Genomic DNA, 19,689 nt, shown 5'->3' with positions numbered 1-19,689 from the left:
CTGATGGCAAATTAACTGGATCAGCAAGGTCTGCCCTCCCTCATATGTCTAGGGGCGCAGAACAAATTCTGTTGCCTCTTGAATGGAAACATCGAGGCTGATGCCCAAGAGGATAAATCTGCAGCAAAGCCCGGACAAAGTAGGATGAGGATCAAATGCTGGAGTAGGTCACAAAGTCAGGAAGACCTGGATGGCTGGCCACAGACCCTTGGCAAAATATCCAGTATTGGAGCTATCTTGAATCGAATTAAGAAAAAAATAGAGTCCTTCACCAATCAAAAGTCTAGCCTGGGAGCCATTTTTATTTTTATTCATCAAAATTTATATTCTGCTTGTTCATAAAAACTAAGTGGTTTACAAAAATATAAAACAAAACATTAAAATTATTGATTAAAAACAGGTATTTTAAAATATCCAAAAGCTGATTAAAACCAACAGTCGCTAATAAGAAATCAAACACATGTAACTTCAACAAGTCTGGATAGTTTTGCCAAAATAAAAATGTTTTAATCAGGTACCGAAAAGGGTACAGTGAAGGCACCTCCCTGATATCGATAGGCAGGGAGTTTCAAAGTGTAGGTGCTGCCTATACTTGAGGGCTTTCAAGGTCCACTAACAGCAGAGAATGATGTAAAATTTGGGCCTTAGGGCTGTATCCAACTAAGTTAGAATACACCCACTGAAATTAGCGAACCTAAGTTAGTTGTGTGCATTAATTTCAATAGGTCTACTCTGAGTAGGACAAGTAGTAGTTATACTCCATAGCCCCCACATCTAAGTGATTAAACATTTTTCAATAACCTTCTGCCAAATTTGGGGGTTCTTTTTAAAAATCTGCCTCAAGAATCAAGGAGGCAAAAGCAGATTATGTGAACTGAAATCACTGTCAAATAAAACCCTGCCCAGAGAAACAATCTGGAGGCAGTAGAAGGCTTGCTTTAAGATCTTAGACCATGCTAACATTTCAAATTTCAGTGGGAGGAAATTATGAGAATGCAAAACTTAATATTCACCAAGGAAAAGAAACAGCGTGACAGTTAACGTGACTTTAAAAAATATATTTTGTGCGTGGTTTGTTTTTTTTTAATCCATAGACTAGCAGGAAAAGTGAACATAGATCTGGAGAAAATGAAGGGAACTGGAAAAGAGCCGGACTGGTTAAACTTCAAGCAGAGCAAGAAGAGGCTTGTGATCAAAAGACTTCAAAAACTTAAAGGTCTAAATTTAAAAGGATGGGCATCAGCTGCTGTCTGCAAACAGGACTCTGCATACCTGGCACTAAAACACATCCAGCAACTCAATCATGTGATTTATGTGAATTGTCATGCTTCCTGTCCATAAAATTTATTCTAATTTCTCTTGTCATAAGGAGGTGCAATCAGGAACGCACAGCACTGCTCACCGTCTGCGCTTTTTGATTTCTTTGCTTTAACTTGGTGTCAGGCCTCAGCTTGATGATTAACTGCTCTAATTTGTTTCCTATTTTTTATCTTGTTCGTGTTCTGATGTACTTATTACAGCCTGCTTTTAACCCATTTTAGTGCCGCGGGATTGCAATGTAATGAAGGACGGTTTATAAGTGAGGCAGACAAAACACATTCTTTATTCTGCTATCCCACCTGGCTGCTGAGGCTTTGGCAACTGCAGCCCCCAAATAGGAAAGTATATTAATTGCATCCGTATGGGTGAGAAACTTGCTTAGGTTAAAAAAGCGGGGGTGATAAGAAGAGATTGCTGGATTAGGCCAATGGTCTACATAAACCAATCAGATTGGGAAAGATTATGGAGGGAGGATTTGAAATTCACAACCTGCTGTAAGTTGAAAGAAAATTATATGAAAATAATGTACCGATGGTATTTGACTTCCACAAGATTAGCAAAAATGTACAAAAATGCTACCAACGTATGTTGGAAGTGTAAAGAGAATGAAGGCACATTCTACCACATGTGGTGGATGTGCAAGAAGGCTAGAGCATTCTGGGAAATGATATATAATGAAATGAAAAAAAAAATTAAGATAACTTTTGTAAAAAAAAATGGAAGCTTTTTAAATAGGCATGGTGGGAGAAGAAATACCAAAGGACTTAAAAAGACTGTTTATGTATGCAACGACAGCTGCAAGAATGCTTTTTGCCCAGAGATGGAAGGAAGAGGAAACACCAACCAAGGAAAAGTGGATAGTGAAAATGATGGACTATGCTGAAATGGTGAAAATGCCTGGGAAGCTCAGATACCAAGATGACAGTAAATTTAAAAAAGAATAGTATAAATTTATAGAGTACATTAAGGAACAATGCAAAGATTTAAAGACGTTAGCAGGATTGATATAGGATTGATTGTAATTTTTAATAGGTAAAGGATTAAATAAGGATTTGATTGAAGTTGGATATATGTAATTAGATGCGATTAAAATTTAAAAATGTATCTGTGGAAAACTGGGGAGGAGGGAAGTCCAGGGGTTCAAGGAATCCCACAATTGTATAAATATTGCTGAATTTAAGTTTGAATGATGTTAATGATGAAAAACTGTAGACACACACACACAAACCCCCCCCCCCCCTATATTAAATCGTTTACATAAACCAGCATCCTGTTCTCACAGTGGCCATTCAGATGCAAGCAGATCTTGAGCACAAGAAAACTCTGCTCTCCTGTGGTTTCCAGCAACTGGTAGCAAAATCAAGACAGGAAAGCCGATATTTACCAGAAGCTGCATGGAGTTACCCAAAAGTATGTTCTGCATTGTTTTGTTACATGGGAACATACCTGGAAATAGTTCAGCTCCTCATCGCTTAGGATCTGGTTGTTATCCTGGTCAGACATATTGAAGATCCGAGTGAGGGCCCGTGCGCATGCTGGCCTCAGCTGGTGGTAGAAAAAGAACACGATTTATAAAAGCAGGCCATAGGAAGCACTCGTTCTCCTCTTCGTTGCACAGAATGCCCTGATTACAGGCAGAAAGGACGACGAAATCAAAGCCATTGTCCAGGCAATCTAGGAACAACAGAGAGGGCTGGTGTTCAATGTAGTATTACATCGGGGGATGGAGAATCCACATCTGTCCAGATGTCATTGGACTACAGCTCCCATAAGCCCCCGTCAACAAGGCCAGTGGTGAGGGATGATGGGAGTTGTAGTCCAGCAACATCTGGAGGGCCACAGGTTCCTGAGCCAAACTGGTTCAGAGGTGCAACTTGAGCTGGCACTGTAGGATTTGCCTGGAAGTGATGGAACTCTCCAGTCTAAAGAACCTTGGAAGACAGCTGGGGTCCTCTCTGGGTACAAAACCTATTTGCGGCTCTGAGACGACGTATCCTACCTGCTTCTCCTCTGGGTCGTAGAGAGGGGCTGTTGGGTGCAGAACAGCCTTCTGGGCGTAATAGAACAGCTCAGAGATGTTCTTCAGGTTCTTTGCAGAACACTTGGAGCACAAAGAGGGGAGGGAGAGAGAGAGGCAATTTGAGAGAGGCAGAAAGGAATGCTGAACCAACACAAACAGCACATGCTGGAAAGAAATGCTTCAAGATCTATTTTTCAGGCAGGCCATGGAGGAAGAAGCCCAGCACTAGAAGAAGATGTTATAAACAGGGAAGCTTCCTGTTTAATTTCCACTCTGGAGGGTAACTCAGCAGAGGAAAGACCACTGTCTGTGCATTCCCTTTCAATTATGGTCACATATATCAGAGTACTACAATTCCCATAATGATTTGGGGGTGGCAGTGGGGGAGCGAGAGACCATTAGTCCTTCAAGTAGTTTAAATGACCACCATGGGTCTCAGCGTGCCTTCTCTGTCCGTTGCTGCCTTTAGCAGAGACACTCTCGAGGCCAGACGCCATAAATTCCTTTCTTTATTGCTTTCTGACAAGATTACATGCAGAATAAACAAAACGACCCGTCTCTCACGAGGCGTTGCTCTAACTACTTTCTCTTTTCCCTCTCCCTCGAGACCAACAGAGCCAACGGCCCAGCCCCTTCCGTCTTTCCCTGTGACGTGGATCCCCCTCTCTCTGAAGCACCCCTTCCTCTCCAGACTCACTGCTCCCTTCTCTGTCCTCTGAGGACTCACTGCTAACCAGTGGAGACCTCTCCCTGTATCCTCTGATTCTTTCCTCCCTTGCTGCCTGCAGTTCCCTGACAATGGGCAATTTTAATAAATGCATACATGACATTTAAAACAAAGATCTTGACAGATCTGTAACGTCTTGGATAGCTTTAAAAGACTAGACTAATTCATAAGGATAAGGCTATCAATTGCCTCTACCCACGATGCCTCTACTGTCAGAGAGACTATGCTGGGAATCACAAGTAGGTTGAGGGTTGTTGTGCTCAGATCCAGCTTGCAGGCTTCCCACAAGCGTCTGCTTGGCCATTGTGATAACAGGAAGCTGGTCTAAATGTGCCATTGGCCTAATCCAGCAAGTTCTTTTTAAATTTGTACAGGATTTTTATTTTATTTTTAAATCTGTCCTAAGTCTACTGGACTCAGTCTGTGTCTACTGGAGGAAGTGGGGCATACAAATTCAATGAATAAATAAAATAATAGCAATTCTGCCAATCAGTTTTGTTGGTGACCATGGCAAGGGTGAAGATGTCCTCTTTATCCACTGGCTGCGTTTGGCCTGCCTTCTACCCTCAGATCAGTCATAAAGGCTGGTTTGACTGGTGTCCTAAGTTTCCCAGCCATGTGAAAAGCCTCAGTCATTTCCCAAGGTATGCACATGAATGGACAAAGTTAACATGTGAACTAGACAGTTCACTTTGGCTGCGGCAGTTTTGCCATGATTCTGGCCATAGCTGTGAGCCTTATATACACAACTGTCCAGCTCAAATGGTAAATTTTGCCCAGGGTGGCACAGGGGGGAAGAGGTTGCTGGGAAAGAAAAAACATGACGTGAGACAACCACGGAGGCTGCCAATCAGAGGACTCCTCCCCCTGCTCCACCTCATACGCCCAAGCAGATCCCCACCTCCACGCAGGTCTCAATTTCTGAGAACTGGTTCATGATGGGCAAGATGGTTTCCATGGAGCTCCCAGTCTGCAAGTCGGACTTGTTTCCTACAAGGATGATGGGGATCCTAGAAAAGAGGGAGAAAGGGGGTGGGGTGAGGAGATAGAAAAGGCGTCGGAAACGAGAATGGGCACACAAGCACTGGCTGAAGAGTTTGGAGCAGTCTGCGTGTCAAGGCAAATGCAACAACTGGAGGGGAGGGGGGAAGTAAACGGAGATCTGCATTTCTTAATTTGCTTTGTCCAATTTAGGCAGGGGCTCCCACCCTCAACAGATGAATGGGACAACTGTTCCTGGCAGAAGAGTTATTAAGCGGCCCCAAACCTCGGGGAAGATGCAAAGAGGCTAGGTCTACTCAGTTAGCAGGACCCAAAACTTGGGTCTTTCACACCTGGTCTAGGATTGGCCTCTTCTTCATTTCTCTCTGAATTCCTCACTGAAATGTATAATCTAGGAACAGTTTGCCCACCATATCTTCTGCTTTCAGGAATCAGACCTTAGCCTGCTTGCAGCATTGAATAACTGAAGCCTTTAAAACAGGTGTGGGGAACCTCTGGCCCTCCATATGTTGCTAGACTGCAACTCCCATCATCCAGAGCCGTTGGCTATGTTGGCTGAGGCTGATAAGAATTGTAGTTCATCAACATCTGGCGGGCCAAAGATCCCCCAGCCCTGCTTTAAAAACAGAGGCAGCAACTGGGATCGAGACATGGGCAAAATGTAGCATCCCATCTTGTTGGGTGATACACTACCTGGAACATTTTTCAGCTCCACCATTCACCATTGGGATCCATTTTGTCCGAATCTAGGTGGGGGGAAACAGAAGGAAAAAGCAAGTAAGTGGAGTGGGAAACTATCAGCAATGGCAGCCACAGAAAGAGAATCTTGGGGATGGCAGGGTCCCGTGGGATCAACAGGTTGGCAGGCACCTAAATGCTACACAGTTTGGCCCTGTAGAAAATGCCAGCCCTGCCCCTGTCAATCAACGCATGCGATCCAGGCCACTGTGAGCACGATAAGAGAGTAGGTGCACCTCTAGCAGATGCCCAACAGAGCCAATGCCAGTCAAGAATGTAAGAATGGTCCTGTTGGAGCAGATCAAAGGCCTTCCTGGCCCAGCATCCAATTTCCTGCCTCTGGGAAGCTCACAGGTAAAATGAAGGCCACAGCTGTCTCCTGACTGCAATCCCCAGTAGCTGGAGAGGCACACAACCTCCTATTCTGTAAGCAGCATATAGAGCCCTTATGACTAGTAGCCACTGATAACCCCATAATCTGTGAATGGATCGAAGTTCATCATGTCTTGCCACCCCTCAGACTGCTGTGTGCAACGGTGATAATCAGCAGAGCGTCAGGCAGAAGCACAGCTGCACTTTTGCCAGGCCCTTGTGAAAGAGGGGCAGGAAATCCCAGCCATTACCTTGTCAATGGTGGATTCCTCCGTGACATCGTACACCATGCAGACCACATTTGCCTGTAAAGAAGCAAAAAGGTAAAGCAGGGGAGCTCAAGTCCAGGAATTTTGTTTACTGCTTGATTCTGCCCATTGTATGAACCAATTTGCCAGGCTGCCAACTCAGAGGTGGCATCTCAAAACCACCAAGAGGGTCAGAAAAGCCCTCACTTTTCAGTAACAAAAGTCCAACATCTGAGCCTCCCTGCTCAAGGAGGGCATCGGCCTGCTGGGCTCCCCATGCTCTGTTCAAATCCGACCACCAGCTCAGCTCAGACAGTGCCAACGCAAATGGCTTTTAGGAAAAGGCAGATGGCAGGATCACTTGCCCTTTGGGGAAGCGAGCTTATCGCTTAAGCCCCCAATTTAGGGGGATTCAGATGGGATTCAGCATGGCAGCTCTAAGCCCCCAGTATGTACATATGTATGGATGGATGTATGGACGTACGTACACACACACCGTTGCTGTGGGTCAGGAGAGGAAGGAGATGGCATACAGCAGTTTACAAGCAACCAAAGAGTTAGGCAAACGGTTAACAAAACTGATGACGCTAATCTCCAAATTCGACTATTTGGGATTCTTGCAGTTAACAGGGAAAGTGGTGGGCTCAAGATGAGCCTGAAGAGCAAAATTCAGAGCACGGGCTGTAGGGAACAGGCTGGTGAAGCTGCTACAACAAGCCTCCCCTGCATCCAGAGTTTTCCTTGCTCACCTTGGCAATCTCCTCTTGGAGCTCCTCGTCCGTCTGCTCCGATTCTGAAAGGCAAAGGAAAGACTGTACATTGCTGTCGGGGATCTTTACTGTGCCCCAAAAATACACTCAGGGATGTGGCAGGAATGTGAAGAATGAAACAAAAGCCTTGTTATTTCAGGCCAGTGGCCCATCCAGACACCAGCATCCTGTGGACAACCAGATGCTCAAGTATGACTTGAGCACAGCAGCAAGAACTCTTTCCACTTGTGATTCCCTGCAACTGGTGTCCAGAGACTTGCTGCCTCCAACAGCAGAGGGAGAACCTAGCCATTCTGGCTAGTAGCAACTCATAGCCTTATCCTCTATGAATCTGTCTAATCCCCTTACAAAGTCATCCAAATTGGTGGCCATCACTAGCTTGCTTGCTTGCTAATTTATTTATTTTAAAATTTTATTTATGCTTTTCAGGTTTATACATTTCACCAATTTTACAATCATTTTAACATTTCAAAACTTGACTTCCTTCTTCCTCTTTCTGTGGTTCCTTATATTTATTTTTAACATCTTCTGCATATCCAAATTTACTTAATTTGCTCATTTATTCATCTACTTTAAATATATACTCTTATAAAACTGCAGGTTATTACAATAATCTCGCCAATGTTCTTATCTGTTTTACAATTTATCTGTAAATATTCAATAAACCATTTCCATTCTTTTATAAAAAGTTTGTTATCTTGATTTCTTATTCTTCCAGTAAGTTTCACCATTTCTTCACATTCCATAAGTTTGTGTATCCATTCTTCCTTTGCTTGGACTTCTGCTTCTTTGGCTCATTTATTTATTTAGCCATTCGAATATTTATGATCTGCACTTTCATAACATATATCAAGGCAGCTTACAACATAGATACAATAAATCAATAGATATCTGTAAAACATAATTAAAGACATAGAACATAGCAATAGAGGATAGTTGGTTAAAGAGGGGAAGAATAATAAAGGCCTGGGAGCTCCATGGGGCAGGACCTGACACACTAGAGGCTGGATCCCTGGTGAAGACCAACCGAACTTCCAGAGCGTGGGGAACCAGCAGAAGTGCCCCACCAGGGGTCTCAAAGTTCAACTTTATGCTGGGTGTGAAAATACTTTATTGTGCCTGTTCTCAATCTTCCCATATTCAACTTCACTGATGCCACCCAACTCCTAGTGTTATCAGAAAGGGAGAAAAACATCACCCTAACACCACCCTATCTGCTTTCTCTAGGCCAGGCAGAGTTTTATACACAGAATTCGCAACCACAAGACATGGTGACAGCCGCTAGCTTGGATTGCCTTATGTGACTTTTATCTATTGTTTTATTATTACTTATTCAGTTCCCGCCAGTCCTCCCGGATGAGCCCTTTTAAATCCATTGGGGGGTGAGTGCCTACCTGAGTAGTCCACAATGTGGGTGGGGACTTTCTCAGGCGTGACATCCGCCGGAATTGTGATCTCTTCTGCACGAGACGGCACCTGGGAGGGGGGGAAAGGGAGACGATCATTTCCACATTGTGCCCAAGACAGCCTTATCCTTCGTGGATTTGGCCACGTACAACTTCTAATGTCGGACACAGTATGTCTCTGAATACCAGTTGCTGAGGCTCTCAAGAGGGGAGAGCGCAGTTGCTCTTAGTCTTGCCTACAGACTTCCCATTGGGGCATCTGGCTGGCCACTGTGAGAACAGGTTGCTGGAGGACTAGAGGGGCCTTTGGCCTGATTCAGCAGCCAAGCTCTTCCAATGTTACGCTGTTAATATTAGCAGGTCTATCTTGCAGTTGTAAGCAGGGCACATTCTCAGTGTGCTGAGAACTGATGAAGAACATATGTTTCCATTGCCATTTTTTTTTGGGGGGGGGGAGGATGGCAGTGCCCCAGATGCCCAGAGTTTAGAGAGAGAAGCTCCCTTGTGTAGGTGGATTAGATGAAAACAGAATTTTAGAATGAACTACAAATTTCAGGCCTGCACAGTGTGAAAGCAGAAGCATGGAATAGGCACAGCCCACTCACCCCTCCTGAGAAATGGCACTGAACCGCTTCCCTCCAAATCCCCTTTCAAGCACTCCTGCAGCCCCTTAAGTCTCGGCAAGCAGTGACCTGATCCACTGACCTGACAGCGTCCTGGGGATTGGGGCTGGGGTAGCATTAAGCCGCTTGCCTGGGGCTGGAGCAGGAATGTGGGAATGGTATTTAGAATGATCCCAGCACCTGATTAGGAGACTTACTGCACCAGTGGTGCAAGGGTCAGAGGGGTCAACAGGGGGGCAGGCACCAATGCCATCTGCCTGATGCAGATCAGAGGCCGGCAGGCAGAGGGGAAGTGCGGCCACTGGAGTTAATCAAGACAGCCCTTCCCAGAACATGAGGCAAATGGCAGGGAGGGTGGCTGCTCTTGAGAGTTTTCGAACAGATGGACAATGCTGGGGGCGTTGCATAGACGTCCGCAGCAGTAACCACTCCAGAGGAACCGTCCTGGCCAGATTCTGGAAAGGACAGAAGAAACCAGCCGCTGAAGCAGTTTTTCCCCCATATTGAATTTTCACATTGTTGTAACCTGCCCTGAGACCTTATGAGGAAGGGCAGGTATCAAATCAATGGAGAAATGATAATAATAATAAAAACAGAGCATAAGAACAGCCTCATTGGATCAGACCAGAAGTCCATCCAGCAGGGAGCAGGGTCCATTAGGTGGGCGCTGTCCCACCAGCCTCAGTCTGCTCACAGCAAGCCCCTATGGGACCTGCCTTTATCCTTACAACCAATCCAGGGAGAGGCATTGCCTGCCAGCTTCCTCCTCCTCAGCCGGCTAATTTACAAGCCTGTGTTAGTGATGTAGGAAACTGCCGTAGACCATTGACCCATCTCGTTCAGTACTGTTTACACTGACTGGCAGTGGCTCTCCAGGATTTGAGATGCAGGACATTCCCAACCCTATCTGGAGCTGCTGGGGATTGAACATGGGCCCTTCTACAAACAAAGTGGAGGTTCCACCATGGAGTTAGGGCCCTTCTCCCCCAGATTCTGTGCTTAACTTAAGAAGCTGCCTTATACAGAATCGGGCCATTGGTCCATCAAGTTCAGTACTGTCCCCACTAATTTGCGGTGGATCTCCAGGATCAGGGATGTGTCCTGCTTGGAGATTCCAGGGATTGAACCTGGAACCTCTTGCATGCAAACCAGGTGCTCTGTCACTGGGCTACCGAAGATGGCTCTGGCTTGAAGTGGAGTACGGCAAAAGAATGATTCCTTCCAACTCTCATGTACACACCAGAGCATAGCTTGCCATTTCTTGCAAGCTGCTCATAGCCACTGACTGAGCTGCTCCAGTGCCATGAAAGATGTTAACAATTAAAACTGCTCAGAGCAAAAGGTGTGAAACCATGCAGCTTTTATGGAGGAATCAAAGTGCTGTTTTGCTTTTGTTGTTTGCATGGGAGAAAAACTTCACAAGGAACCACGGCAGGATCAGTTGCATAAACGTTTGCATAAGGGATGGCGATTGTGGGAAGAGGGCCTATCACAGGCCTTAGTAAGTAGCCCAAACGGGTCCTTGCCAAGTGTGTGTCTCTCTCATCGCTGACATTACATGGAGCTCCAGAGGGATTTGCAGCACAAGTGCAAAGATGGAACCTCCCCAAACTCCAAGCTTGCAAGGAGGGCGCAGGCTTATTCATTTGCACCCCACTTTGCATGTGCCTAAGCAAGAAGGAGGGAACCCCAAGGTGTCATGATGGCAAAAAACTTGAATGGCTTTAAAGGAGAATTAGGCAAATTCATGGAGAATGAGGCTCTCAATGGCTACTTGCCAATGGTTCTCCCTTCACTGTGGAAGGCAGTATGCTTCTAAACACCAGCTGCTAGGAATCACAAGTGGTGAGAGCGCTGTTGTGCTCAGGTCCTGCTTCGCATTGGGGCATTTGGTTGGACGCTATGAGAACAGGAAGCTGGACTAGATAGGGCCTTAGGCCTGACACAGAAGGGTTCTTTTTATGTCCTCATGGACTTAACCAAATCTGTGGATTCCTGGCTTAGAAACAGAAGGGAAGAAGGCAGTGCAGGTAGCGGGACTTCAAAGTGAAAACCTGTTGGACCTGTGGTGGGGAACCCGTGGCCCCTTGCAGGTTTGAGGACTCCGCCTCCCACAGGCCCCAGGCAGCATGGCCAGCGGTCAGGGATGATGGGAGTTGCAAGTCACAGCAGCTAGAGGGCCACAGGTTCCCCATCTGCTGTAGGAGAAGGATGAGACCAGAAGGCAGGAGAAAAGTCCAAGAAAGAAAAGGGGCCAGGGGAAAAAAAACTTCTGATATCTCAAGGGCAGAATGCCACTTGGGTGCCACTTGGCTGGCTAATAGGCAGGCAGGGAGTGGTCTGGCAAGGGAGTTTTGTGGACTTTGAGCAAAGGAGCGGAGAGCAGCAAGGCAGCCACAGAGCAGGCAGGCGATGGTGTAAATTCACATCCTGAGTTGATATTATCAGCCGAATCTCTTGGCTGCGTTTCTATGATGAGTCTGGGATTTTTTTACATGCCAACAGGAAAGAAAACCATCTTCCACTCACCTCTTCAGGGAACTCCTCGCCTACCAGGGCCATGATCAAGGAGGTCTTCCCCACCTGGGCTATGAGAGGGAAGGAAGGAGGGAGGGAGAGAGGTGGGGTGGAGAGAAGTAAAAAGAAGAAGATCATTACAAGAACTCTTACCAAGTTAAGGAATATAGTAGCGAGTAACATGGTGGTTATTCCATGTTATCTTCTCAACAGCTGTGCATGTTAATTGAGAGAGAGTGAGTGCACACACCCTTGCAGAAGGCCATCCAGTGATCTTCCCGGCTTTGCAGGAATTTGAACTCAGGCGTCTCTGGCCCAAATCCAACCACCTATCCACTATAGTACACTGGATCTCTGAAATGCAGATGCTTATGTTGGGGACAGATGTGCAAAAGCTTACAGCTTTGCAGGTCACCTGAGAGACAGGTATCCAACAGACAGAACGCACCGTCCCCAGTTTTGGTTCTGTCACATTCAATGACTAGAGGAACTGGGTGGGTGATGGCATCCCCATTCATATCAAAAGACAAATCTGACCTTTTCAGTGGGGGTTGGGTGCATATTTGCAGCTAGAGGATACTACTTCTGCACAAACATTTCCTGAGCTGAATCAAGGAAACCGACTTCTGTATGACAGTGACATGGCAAGTCCATGGTTAGATACAGCGGAGCTCAAATGACAGAGTGGCATCTAGGCCAGAGATGGAGAACCTGTGGCCCTCCAGATATTGTTCAACACTATGACAGGGATGTTGAGAGGATAAACATGGAGCAGCCCCTTTCATGTCACACTTGGGCTCACTGGAGAAAAGGCAAACATGCAAATGACACAAGTAAAGATTTGTTTATTTTAATGGTGCAAGCTTGGAGAGTTTGTTCTCTCTTTCACAGAGAAGTGGATTTGTGATTTCTCTGGTGTCATAGTGACACCAGGTGACAATCCCTCCCACCCACACTTTGCACAGACTTGACAGCTGATTGTTTGATCTCAAGAAGTTCCATGCACATGCTTTGCAAGACCTGACAACCAGCTCATGGTTGGTGCTTCTGCAAATATGATTTCAGATGAGTCAGCTGCTTACCTGTCCTGCACCCGACTCATATAGGGTGTAGAATAGAGGGGCATGGCTTGGCCAAAATGGCCTCAGAGTCCTGTCCCGTCCCATCTGCCCCCTCCCCCACCCAACAGGACAGCCATGTGCCATCAGTTCATCAACATTGCTTGTCATTTATCACATTTATCTCCCACCTTTCCTCCAAGAAGCTCAAGGTGATATACATTCCCTTATCCCCCTGTATCTCCACAACAATCCTGTGACGTAAATTGGGCCGAGGGACTGTGACTGGTCCAAAGTCACCCAGTAAACTTCACAGCTGAGCAGAGATTTAACCCCGGTCTCCCAGGTCCTAGTCTAACATCTAATCACAACACCACACTGGCTCAAATAAGAGGATCACTGGAAATTGCCGGGCAGTGATTGGTCCGTTTAGTTCAGTACTTTCTAAATTGACTGGCAGCATCTCTTTGGGGTTCCAGGCAGGAGACATTCCCAGCCCTACCTGTGGATTGAACATGGGACCTCCTCCATGCAAAGCAGATTCTTGGACCCTGAGCTACAACCCTTCCCCAAAGACACCCATTTGCAGCAGACACTGAGCAGAAATAGAAAAAACGCTAGTTCCTGCTTACAGGCTCACCTTTAGGGGGAAAAAGGCATGCAATAGAAGGGAAAGGGAGATAGAGGGAAAGGAGGAAGCCTTGTGCCAGCTAGTGAGAGGCTAAAAGCCAGTAAAGAATACAACCATCACCTAGGAATAGGAAATTGTCATTTTAAACATAGATATAAGGCTTGGGTAAGCTGCCTGGCTAGTAACTTTTGTGGACTCAGTAACAAGCCAAGAGTATGCACAAGCCACTAGTTGAAGATTAAAGCAGACAAGAAACCGCTAGAGTCCGGTTAAGAGTCAAGGAATAGCACCAACAGGAAATAAGAAAAGGCACTGGGGTGCCGGGGGTTAGGGTTACCTCCCAATCCTTCACCCCCAAAGCATAAACAGCTATCTGTTAGTGAATCTGCTATATCAGGTTTAAATCCACAAAGCCACCAATATATTGCCTCCTATACACACATACATTTCAGAAAAAACTCAGATAATTAATTATACACAGTGCCCCAAGCCAAGATTTGGTATCGTAACTACTCTCAGCAAACAGGAAGCTTTTTAAAGTTATTAATATTTGAAAATGTTGTTTGCAGCCCACACAAATAGGAAAAATTCAGTTTGTTTTAGCTGTCTGCTCCCAGAGAGACCATGGCAGCTCCTAATGCTGTTTTCCAAGACACAGTTAACTTGAGAAGGGAGACGGTGAGCAAGATCCATAGACCTTGACTAGAGTTTCTCCTTCTCATTTGCACCGTACAACATTGGGTGACCAACCTACAAATAATAATAATAATATTTTTATTATATATACCCCGCCTGTCTGGATAGGTTTCCCCAGGCACTCTGGGCTGCTCACAGCATATATCAGAACATATTAAAAACTTCCTTAAACAGGGCTGCCTTCAGATGTCTTCTAAAAGTCAGATAGTTGTTTATTTCCTTGACAACTGAAAGGAGGGAGAAGGCCCTCTGTCTGGTTCCCTGTAACCTCACTTCTTGCAGTGAGGGAACCACCAGAAGGCCCTCGGAGCTGGACCTCAGTGTAAGGGCTGAGCGGTGGGGGTGAAGACGCTCCTTCAGGTATATTGGGCCAAGCCCATTTAGGGCTTTAAAGGTCAGCACCAACACTTTGAATTGTGCTCAAAAATGTAATGGGAGCTAGTGAAGAACCTTTAGGACTGGTGTCATATGGTCTCGGCGGCCACTCCATGTCACCAATCTCTGGATTAGTTGTAGTTTCTGGGTCATCCGCATACTGGTGAATGCCCAGCCCAACCCCCCGATGATTTCTCCCAGCAGCTTTATATTGATATTAAAAAGCATGGGGGAGAGGACGGAGCCCTGAGGCACCCCAAAAGTGAGAGCCCAGGGGTCGGAACACTTATCCCCCAACACCACTTTCTGGACATGACCCAGGAGGAAGGAGTGGAACCACTGTATAACAGTCCTCCCAACTCCTCTAGACGGTCCAGAAGGATGTCATGATCAATGGTGTCAAAAGCCACTGAGAGATCCAGCAGCACCAGGAAATAGCTTCCACCTTGGTCCCTGCCCCACCGGACATCATCAGCCAGCGCAACCAAAGCAGTTTCAGTCCCATGATGAGGCCTGAATCCTGACTGGAAGGGATCAAAGTGGTCTGCATCCTCCAGGCATGCCTGGGGTTGTTCAGCGACCACCCGCTCAATCACCTTGCCTGTTTGTTTTATATCCCGTTATTGTCATCCCTCTGTAAAACTTGCAAGTCAGTGTGGCATAGTGGTTAGAGTGTCCAACTATGACTTGAGAGACCAGGGTTCAAATCCCCACTGAGCCCTGAACCCCACCTTGAGCCAGTCACTACCTTTCAACCAAACCTACCTGACAGGGTTGTTATGAGGATAAAATGCAGAGGTGAAGAAGTGTGTACCCCACCTTGAGCTCCTTGGAGAAAAGGTGGGGTAAATGTAATAATAAATAAAAGTGAGGGGGGATCGGGTCAAGATAGTGATGCAAAATTGTCTTTGTTAAAAGAACTAGAAATGGGCAAGCTGTGGCTTTTGGCCTAATTTCATGGGGGTGGAAAGGAGGGAGGGAAAGGAAAGGGGGCACCAGAAAGAGACAGAAACAAACAAACAAACAAGGAGGGTGTTTTAAAGGGCAATCTCTTACAAATGGCTGAGAGAATAAACATGTCTTAACCCGAGTGAGAAAGGATAATAAAGTGGGAAACAATCAGTACCATCATGCCCTCTTCCTGTGAGCTTTTGTAGGCTGCTAGATGGCATCCTGAAACAAAATGCTGGACTTGGTGGAATTTGATCTGATCCGTAAAGACTCTTCTAACGCTTTAATTTGTGGGCTGCAGGAAAACCAATACCACCAGAATACACCAAATAGTTTCTGTGTAAGAACGCTTGGACTCTAGCAAATTCAACCCAAATTCTGAGCTCTACATTATCCAGGTTAAAACATCTTACTGCATACAAAAATTGAGAGTGGGAAAGATACCAGTTCTCCCATTAAATTTAGAAAAAATGAATCTAACCCTTTGCTTCCCCCACCCCCTTTTTCTGATTACATAAATACTTTGGGCAAGGGACTTCCTTAAGGCCACAATGACTCTCTGGGGTGAAAACAAAACATTTGGGGATGGCTGGATGCAGGGAAGACACTGAGGCCCTGCGGCAGAGTGACTCTGCTCCAATGCCTGAGGGCTATTCTCTCCAAAAAAATAAAATCTACTGCCAAAAAATCCCAAAGGGAAGAATAGCAAAGAAGGATAGAGCAAAACGAGGACACTGACATGCAGTGGACAGCCACACACACCTTTGGAACTGTAAAGAGCTTTCTTTACATTTAGGCAAGACATGGGGAACATGTGGCCTTTCAGGTGCTCTGTGGAGTTAGCAGAGTTTATACTGCTAATATAACACACTCACATCTGCTCTGGCCAATAGTTAAAGACAACGGACGTTGTGGCCCAATAACAGCTGGAGGGCCACGCATTCCCCACTTGTGATTTGTGGAAAGGTGCTGCCTATATGGTCTACAGCCACATGAGACTCTCCAGAGACAAGGTTGCCCCTCATGTGGACTTCACCAGCTTGCAACAAAGGCAGGCTCAGTTCTACTTCTCAGACCAAGTTATATTCACCTCAACAGTTGGGCATACATACTTAGGTCACGCACACATGTTCATAGGAACTTAGGAAGTTGCCTTATTTCGGGTCAGACTGTGTGCCCATCTAGCCCAGGATTATGAACTCTGATCACCATCAGCTGGCAGACAGAGAGCAGCCTTTCTCTCCTATCAGCCACCACCTCCTCTTTTTAACTAGGGGTGGATGCAAAGTCTGTCCTCTGTCACTGAGTTGGTAACAGTGCCTCTCAACTTTAACACGATGCTCATCGAATGATGGACTGCATTATTAAAGGGGCCGCCACCATTCAAACATAGTAGGTTAGACCAAGGGGGGAGAACCTGTGGCTTTCCAGACACGCTGGACTCCATCCCCCAGCAGCCCCAGTCAGCATGGCCAATAGCCAGGGAAGATGGAGAACCAACAATCATGGTTAAGCTCTCTCCTCATTAACCTGAGCTAAAGCCAACCTAGTGAGGCAAGAGATTAACCACAAGTCCTGGTTTGAATGACACAGTAAACCCAGTGTGGACCAGGAGCAAAACATGACAGGGAGCAGCAAAGCAGCTGCAAACTCATTTCTCCAAGCCTATACTTTTTCCTGAAACAATGCTGGTGACTGAGACTTTAGATGAAGTCACAGACTGCTTCCTTCTGATCCTTTCATACTCCTCCTAGCTATGATCCACCCCACAAAATTTGCCCTTTTAATTTTCTTTCAGAATTTCCATAAACAGCAATTGATGTTAAATCTTTACCAATATTCCACTGGTTTTTTCCCCAGTCATTGGGAAAGGACTGCAGCTGAGCTTGTTAATTTCTGCACTTTGCAGTCTCTTAAAACATTCTATTTAAAATATTTGCATTCTGTGTATGTATCCAAAAATACAGTATCGTGCTGATGACTTTATTTTAAGCTGCTTTCCACGTATTTCCCAATCTGCCTACAGTTTCGATTGCCAACAGATTTTGGCAAAAGATTAAATATTACCCAAGAGCCCGAAAGCATCTTAACAACAAACCCACCAGAGCTTGAGTTCTCAAAAGCCAGAGACCAATATGTCAGATGTATAAAGATGTACTCAACAGTATGCTATTGATAACCCTTAGTTATTATTTTGTAATCAGAATAACCTATTTATGATGATGGTGGTGGTGATGATAATTCTCCTTTTCTCCAAGCTGAACCCTTAGGGTGGTTCCAAAATGTCAGTCTGTTTCAGCAAAAGCAAAGGGCGACTGGGGGGCACTTAGGATTGTGTTTCCCCCATGTTTCGTCTACCAGCTTTCATTCCCTCACCTCCGCTCCTGTCAAAACTGCCTCCAAAAGGCTCGCCCCCCATTCTGAAAACCTGCCTTCCAGCGTTATAAATCCATCTCAAGCATCCATATCCCCCAATTACAAACCTCAGAGACTACCCCATGACCTCTGACCCCCTCCCCAACTCCACCCTTCCCGACCTCTGACCCCTCCCTCACCTGCATCCTCCATGACCTCTGACCCCCTCCCCTAAATCCACCCCTCATTTCACTGCACCTCCTCCAGCCATTGGGGTGGGGGGCTTCCCCAGTGCTTACCCTCCCCCAGCAGGAGGATGCGCACATCCCGCCTCATCGCCGTCGCTTCAGGAGCCACCACGACGCTCCCCGCCTCCTGACAGCGCCCCACCCACAGGACAGCAGCGGCTTCCCAGCCCGCCGCCTCCTCTCCCACTTCCGGTTCCGGCTTCCTTCCGTTTGCGACCATAGAGCCGCCAGGACAGAAGGGCGTCAGTGACAGCAGCGGCACCTCTCGGCCGGCGGGCAAAGTGCAGCCAGCGCCTCTTGTTCTTGACGAGCGAACTGGACTAGTGTGAAGGCTGCGGGTGGGCGGGAGCGTAGCGCCACCTAGAGGCCAGGGAGCTTGCTGGGATTCAGCCCCGAAACCCAGCGGTAATGCCGCCTGCGCAGGTAATCGGCGTTTGGAGAGCGGCAGCTGTAGTAATACTGTGTGTTTAATGTGCTAGGATTATTGAATAACGTGATATATTCTGCCAATCAACTAAGCACAGGCTGTGAGATTCAGCATTTTTGTAACCATTCTGGTAAAGATGTTTGCAGAATAAGGGGGCAGGGATTACCTTGGCATGTCGCCAGATTTTAATAGTTCTTGTTTTTATCTGCCTTGAACCCTGACAGAGAAAAGAGGGTAGATACCGTAAATAAGATGATGATGATGAAGGGAACTCAAACATGCATGTGTGTATGTTTATGTTGGGGGTCGGCGCTGGCTGACCCAGATCATCTGAACAGGGCTTTGTACACGAGTCTTTTTGGTCTAAAGTCAACACGTTAGCCACTATATCATATAAAGGATGTGTAGGTTTTTTTCTTGTATAATTTTTATTCCCACCCTTTTTTTACAGATTTTATTTATAGTTTTCATTACAATTCACCTCTCACTGAATATCACCTAATATTCAATCATTGACTTCTCTTACCCTTCCTCCCATGGTTCCATTTATTTATCCATTAAAACTGCATATTCTCATTTCCCCTTTTATTCAAACTTCCCCTTCCCCCTATAGTTTTAAAAGTTTAAACTGAATTTAAACTAATCCTAACACTTTGTCCTGGTTTACATAATTCTTCAGATATTCTGCAAAGATTTTCCACTCTTCCTGTTAATTTGCCAGTTCTACATATTCCATTAATTTTTATCTGTTACTTCTCCTTTGTTGAAGTCATTCTCTCTTTCCATTTCTGAGCATATGCCATTCGGGCTACTGTAATTGCGTAAAGAAATAAATTATTTGGTCTGTGGGGACTTCTGTTCCTAATATACCCAACAGGAAGCTTTCTGGTCTTTTTGTGAAAGTCCACTTAAACATTTCCCCCCCGTTTCATTATATATCATCTCCCAGAATTCCTTCGCATTTTTACAAGTCCACCACATATGATAAAAAGTACCATCCATTTCTTGACACTTCCAGCAAGGACCTGACTGATTTATACATTTTTGCTAATTTACTTGGTGTAAGGTACTATCATTGTCATGAAGTTTTCTTTCAGGGTATAACAAGCTGTAAATTTTAAATCCCAACTCCATGTAGGTTTTTAACAGCTGTGTGTTGTTACAGACATTTCTTTTTTTAAAAAATAAGATAAATAGCTCACACA

The 19,689-nt window shown here is 45.7% G+C and overlaps 1 protein-coding gene across 1 annotated transcript in view; it reads right to left on the bottom strand.

Moving 5' to 3' along the window:
• RHOT2 (ras homolog family member T2) overlaps positions 1-18,245 on the bottom strand; it is a 30,653-nt gene extending 12,408 nt beyond the window's left edge. The window contains exons 1-9 of the mRNA XM_083414116.1: positions 18,109-18,245; positions 11,756-11,814; positions 8,592-8,673; positions 7,177-7,220; positions 6,431-6,484; positions 5,763-5,815; positions 4,969-5,077; positions 3,320-3,421; positions 2,767-2,865 (exon numbers count right to left, since the gene is read on the bottom strand). Coding sequence (XP_083270242.1) covers positions 2,767-2,865; positions 3,320-3,421; positions 4,969-5,077; positions 5,763-5,815; positions 6,431-6,484; positions 7,177-7,220; positions 8,592-8,673; positions 11,756-11,814; positions 18,109-18,145 — 639 coding nt within the window. The 5' untranslated portion in view covers positions 18,146-18,245. The remainder of the gene's footprint in view (positions 1-2,766; positions 2,866-3,319; positions 3,422-4,968; positions 5,078-5,762; positions 5,816-6,430; positions 6,485-7,176; positions 7,221-8,591; positions 8,674-11,755; positions 11,815-18,108) is intronic.
• Positions 18,246-19,689: the final 1,444 nt, after the last annotated feature.

This window comes from Podarcis tiliguerta (genome assembly GCF_965153285.1).
Source record: "Podarcis tiliguerta genome assembly, chromosome: 14".
In the NCBI taxonomy this organism is placed as follows: Eukaryota; Metazoa; Chordata; class Lepidosauria; order Squamata; family Lacertidae; genus Podarcis; species Podarcis tiliguerta.
The sequence above is the reverse complement of the archived record's forward strand: the minus strand, read 5'-3'. Positions and strand labels throughout refer to the sequence as shown.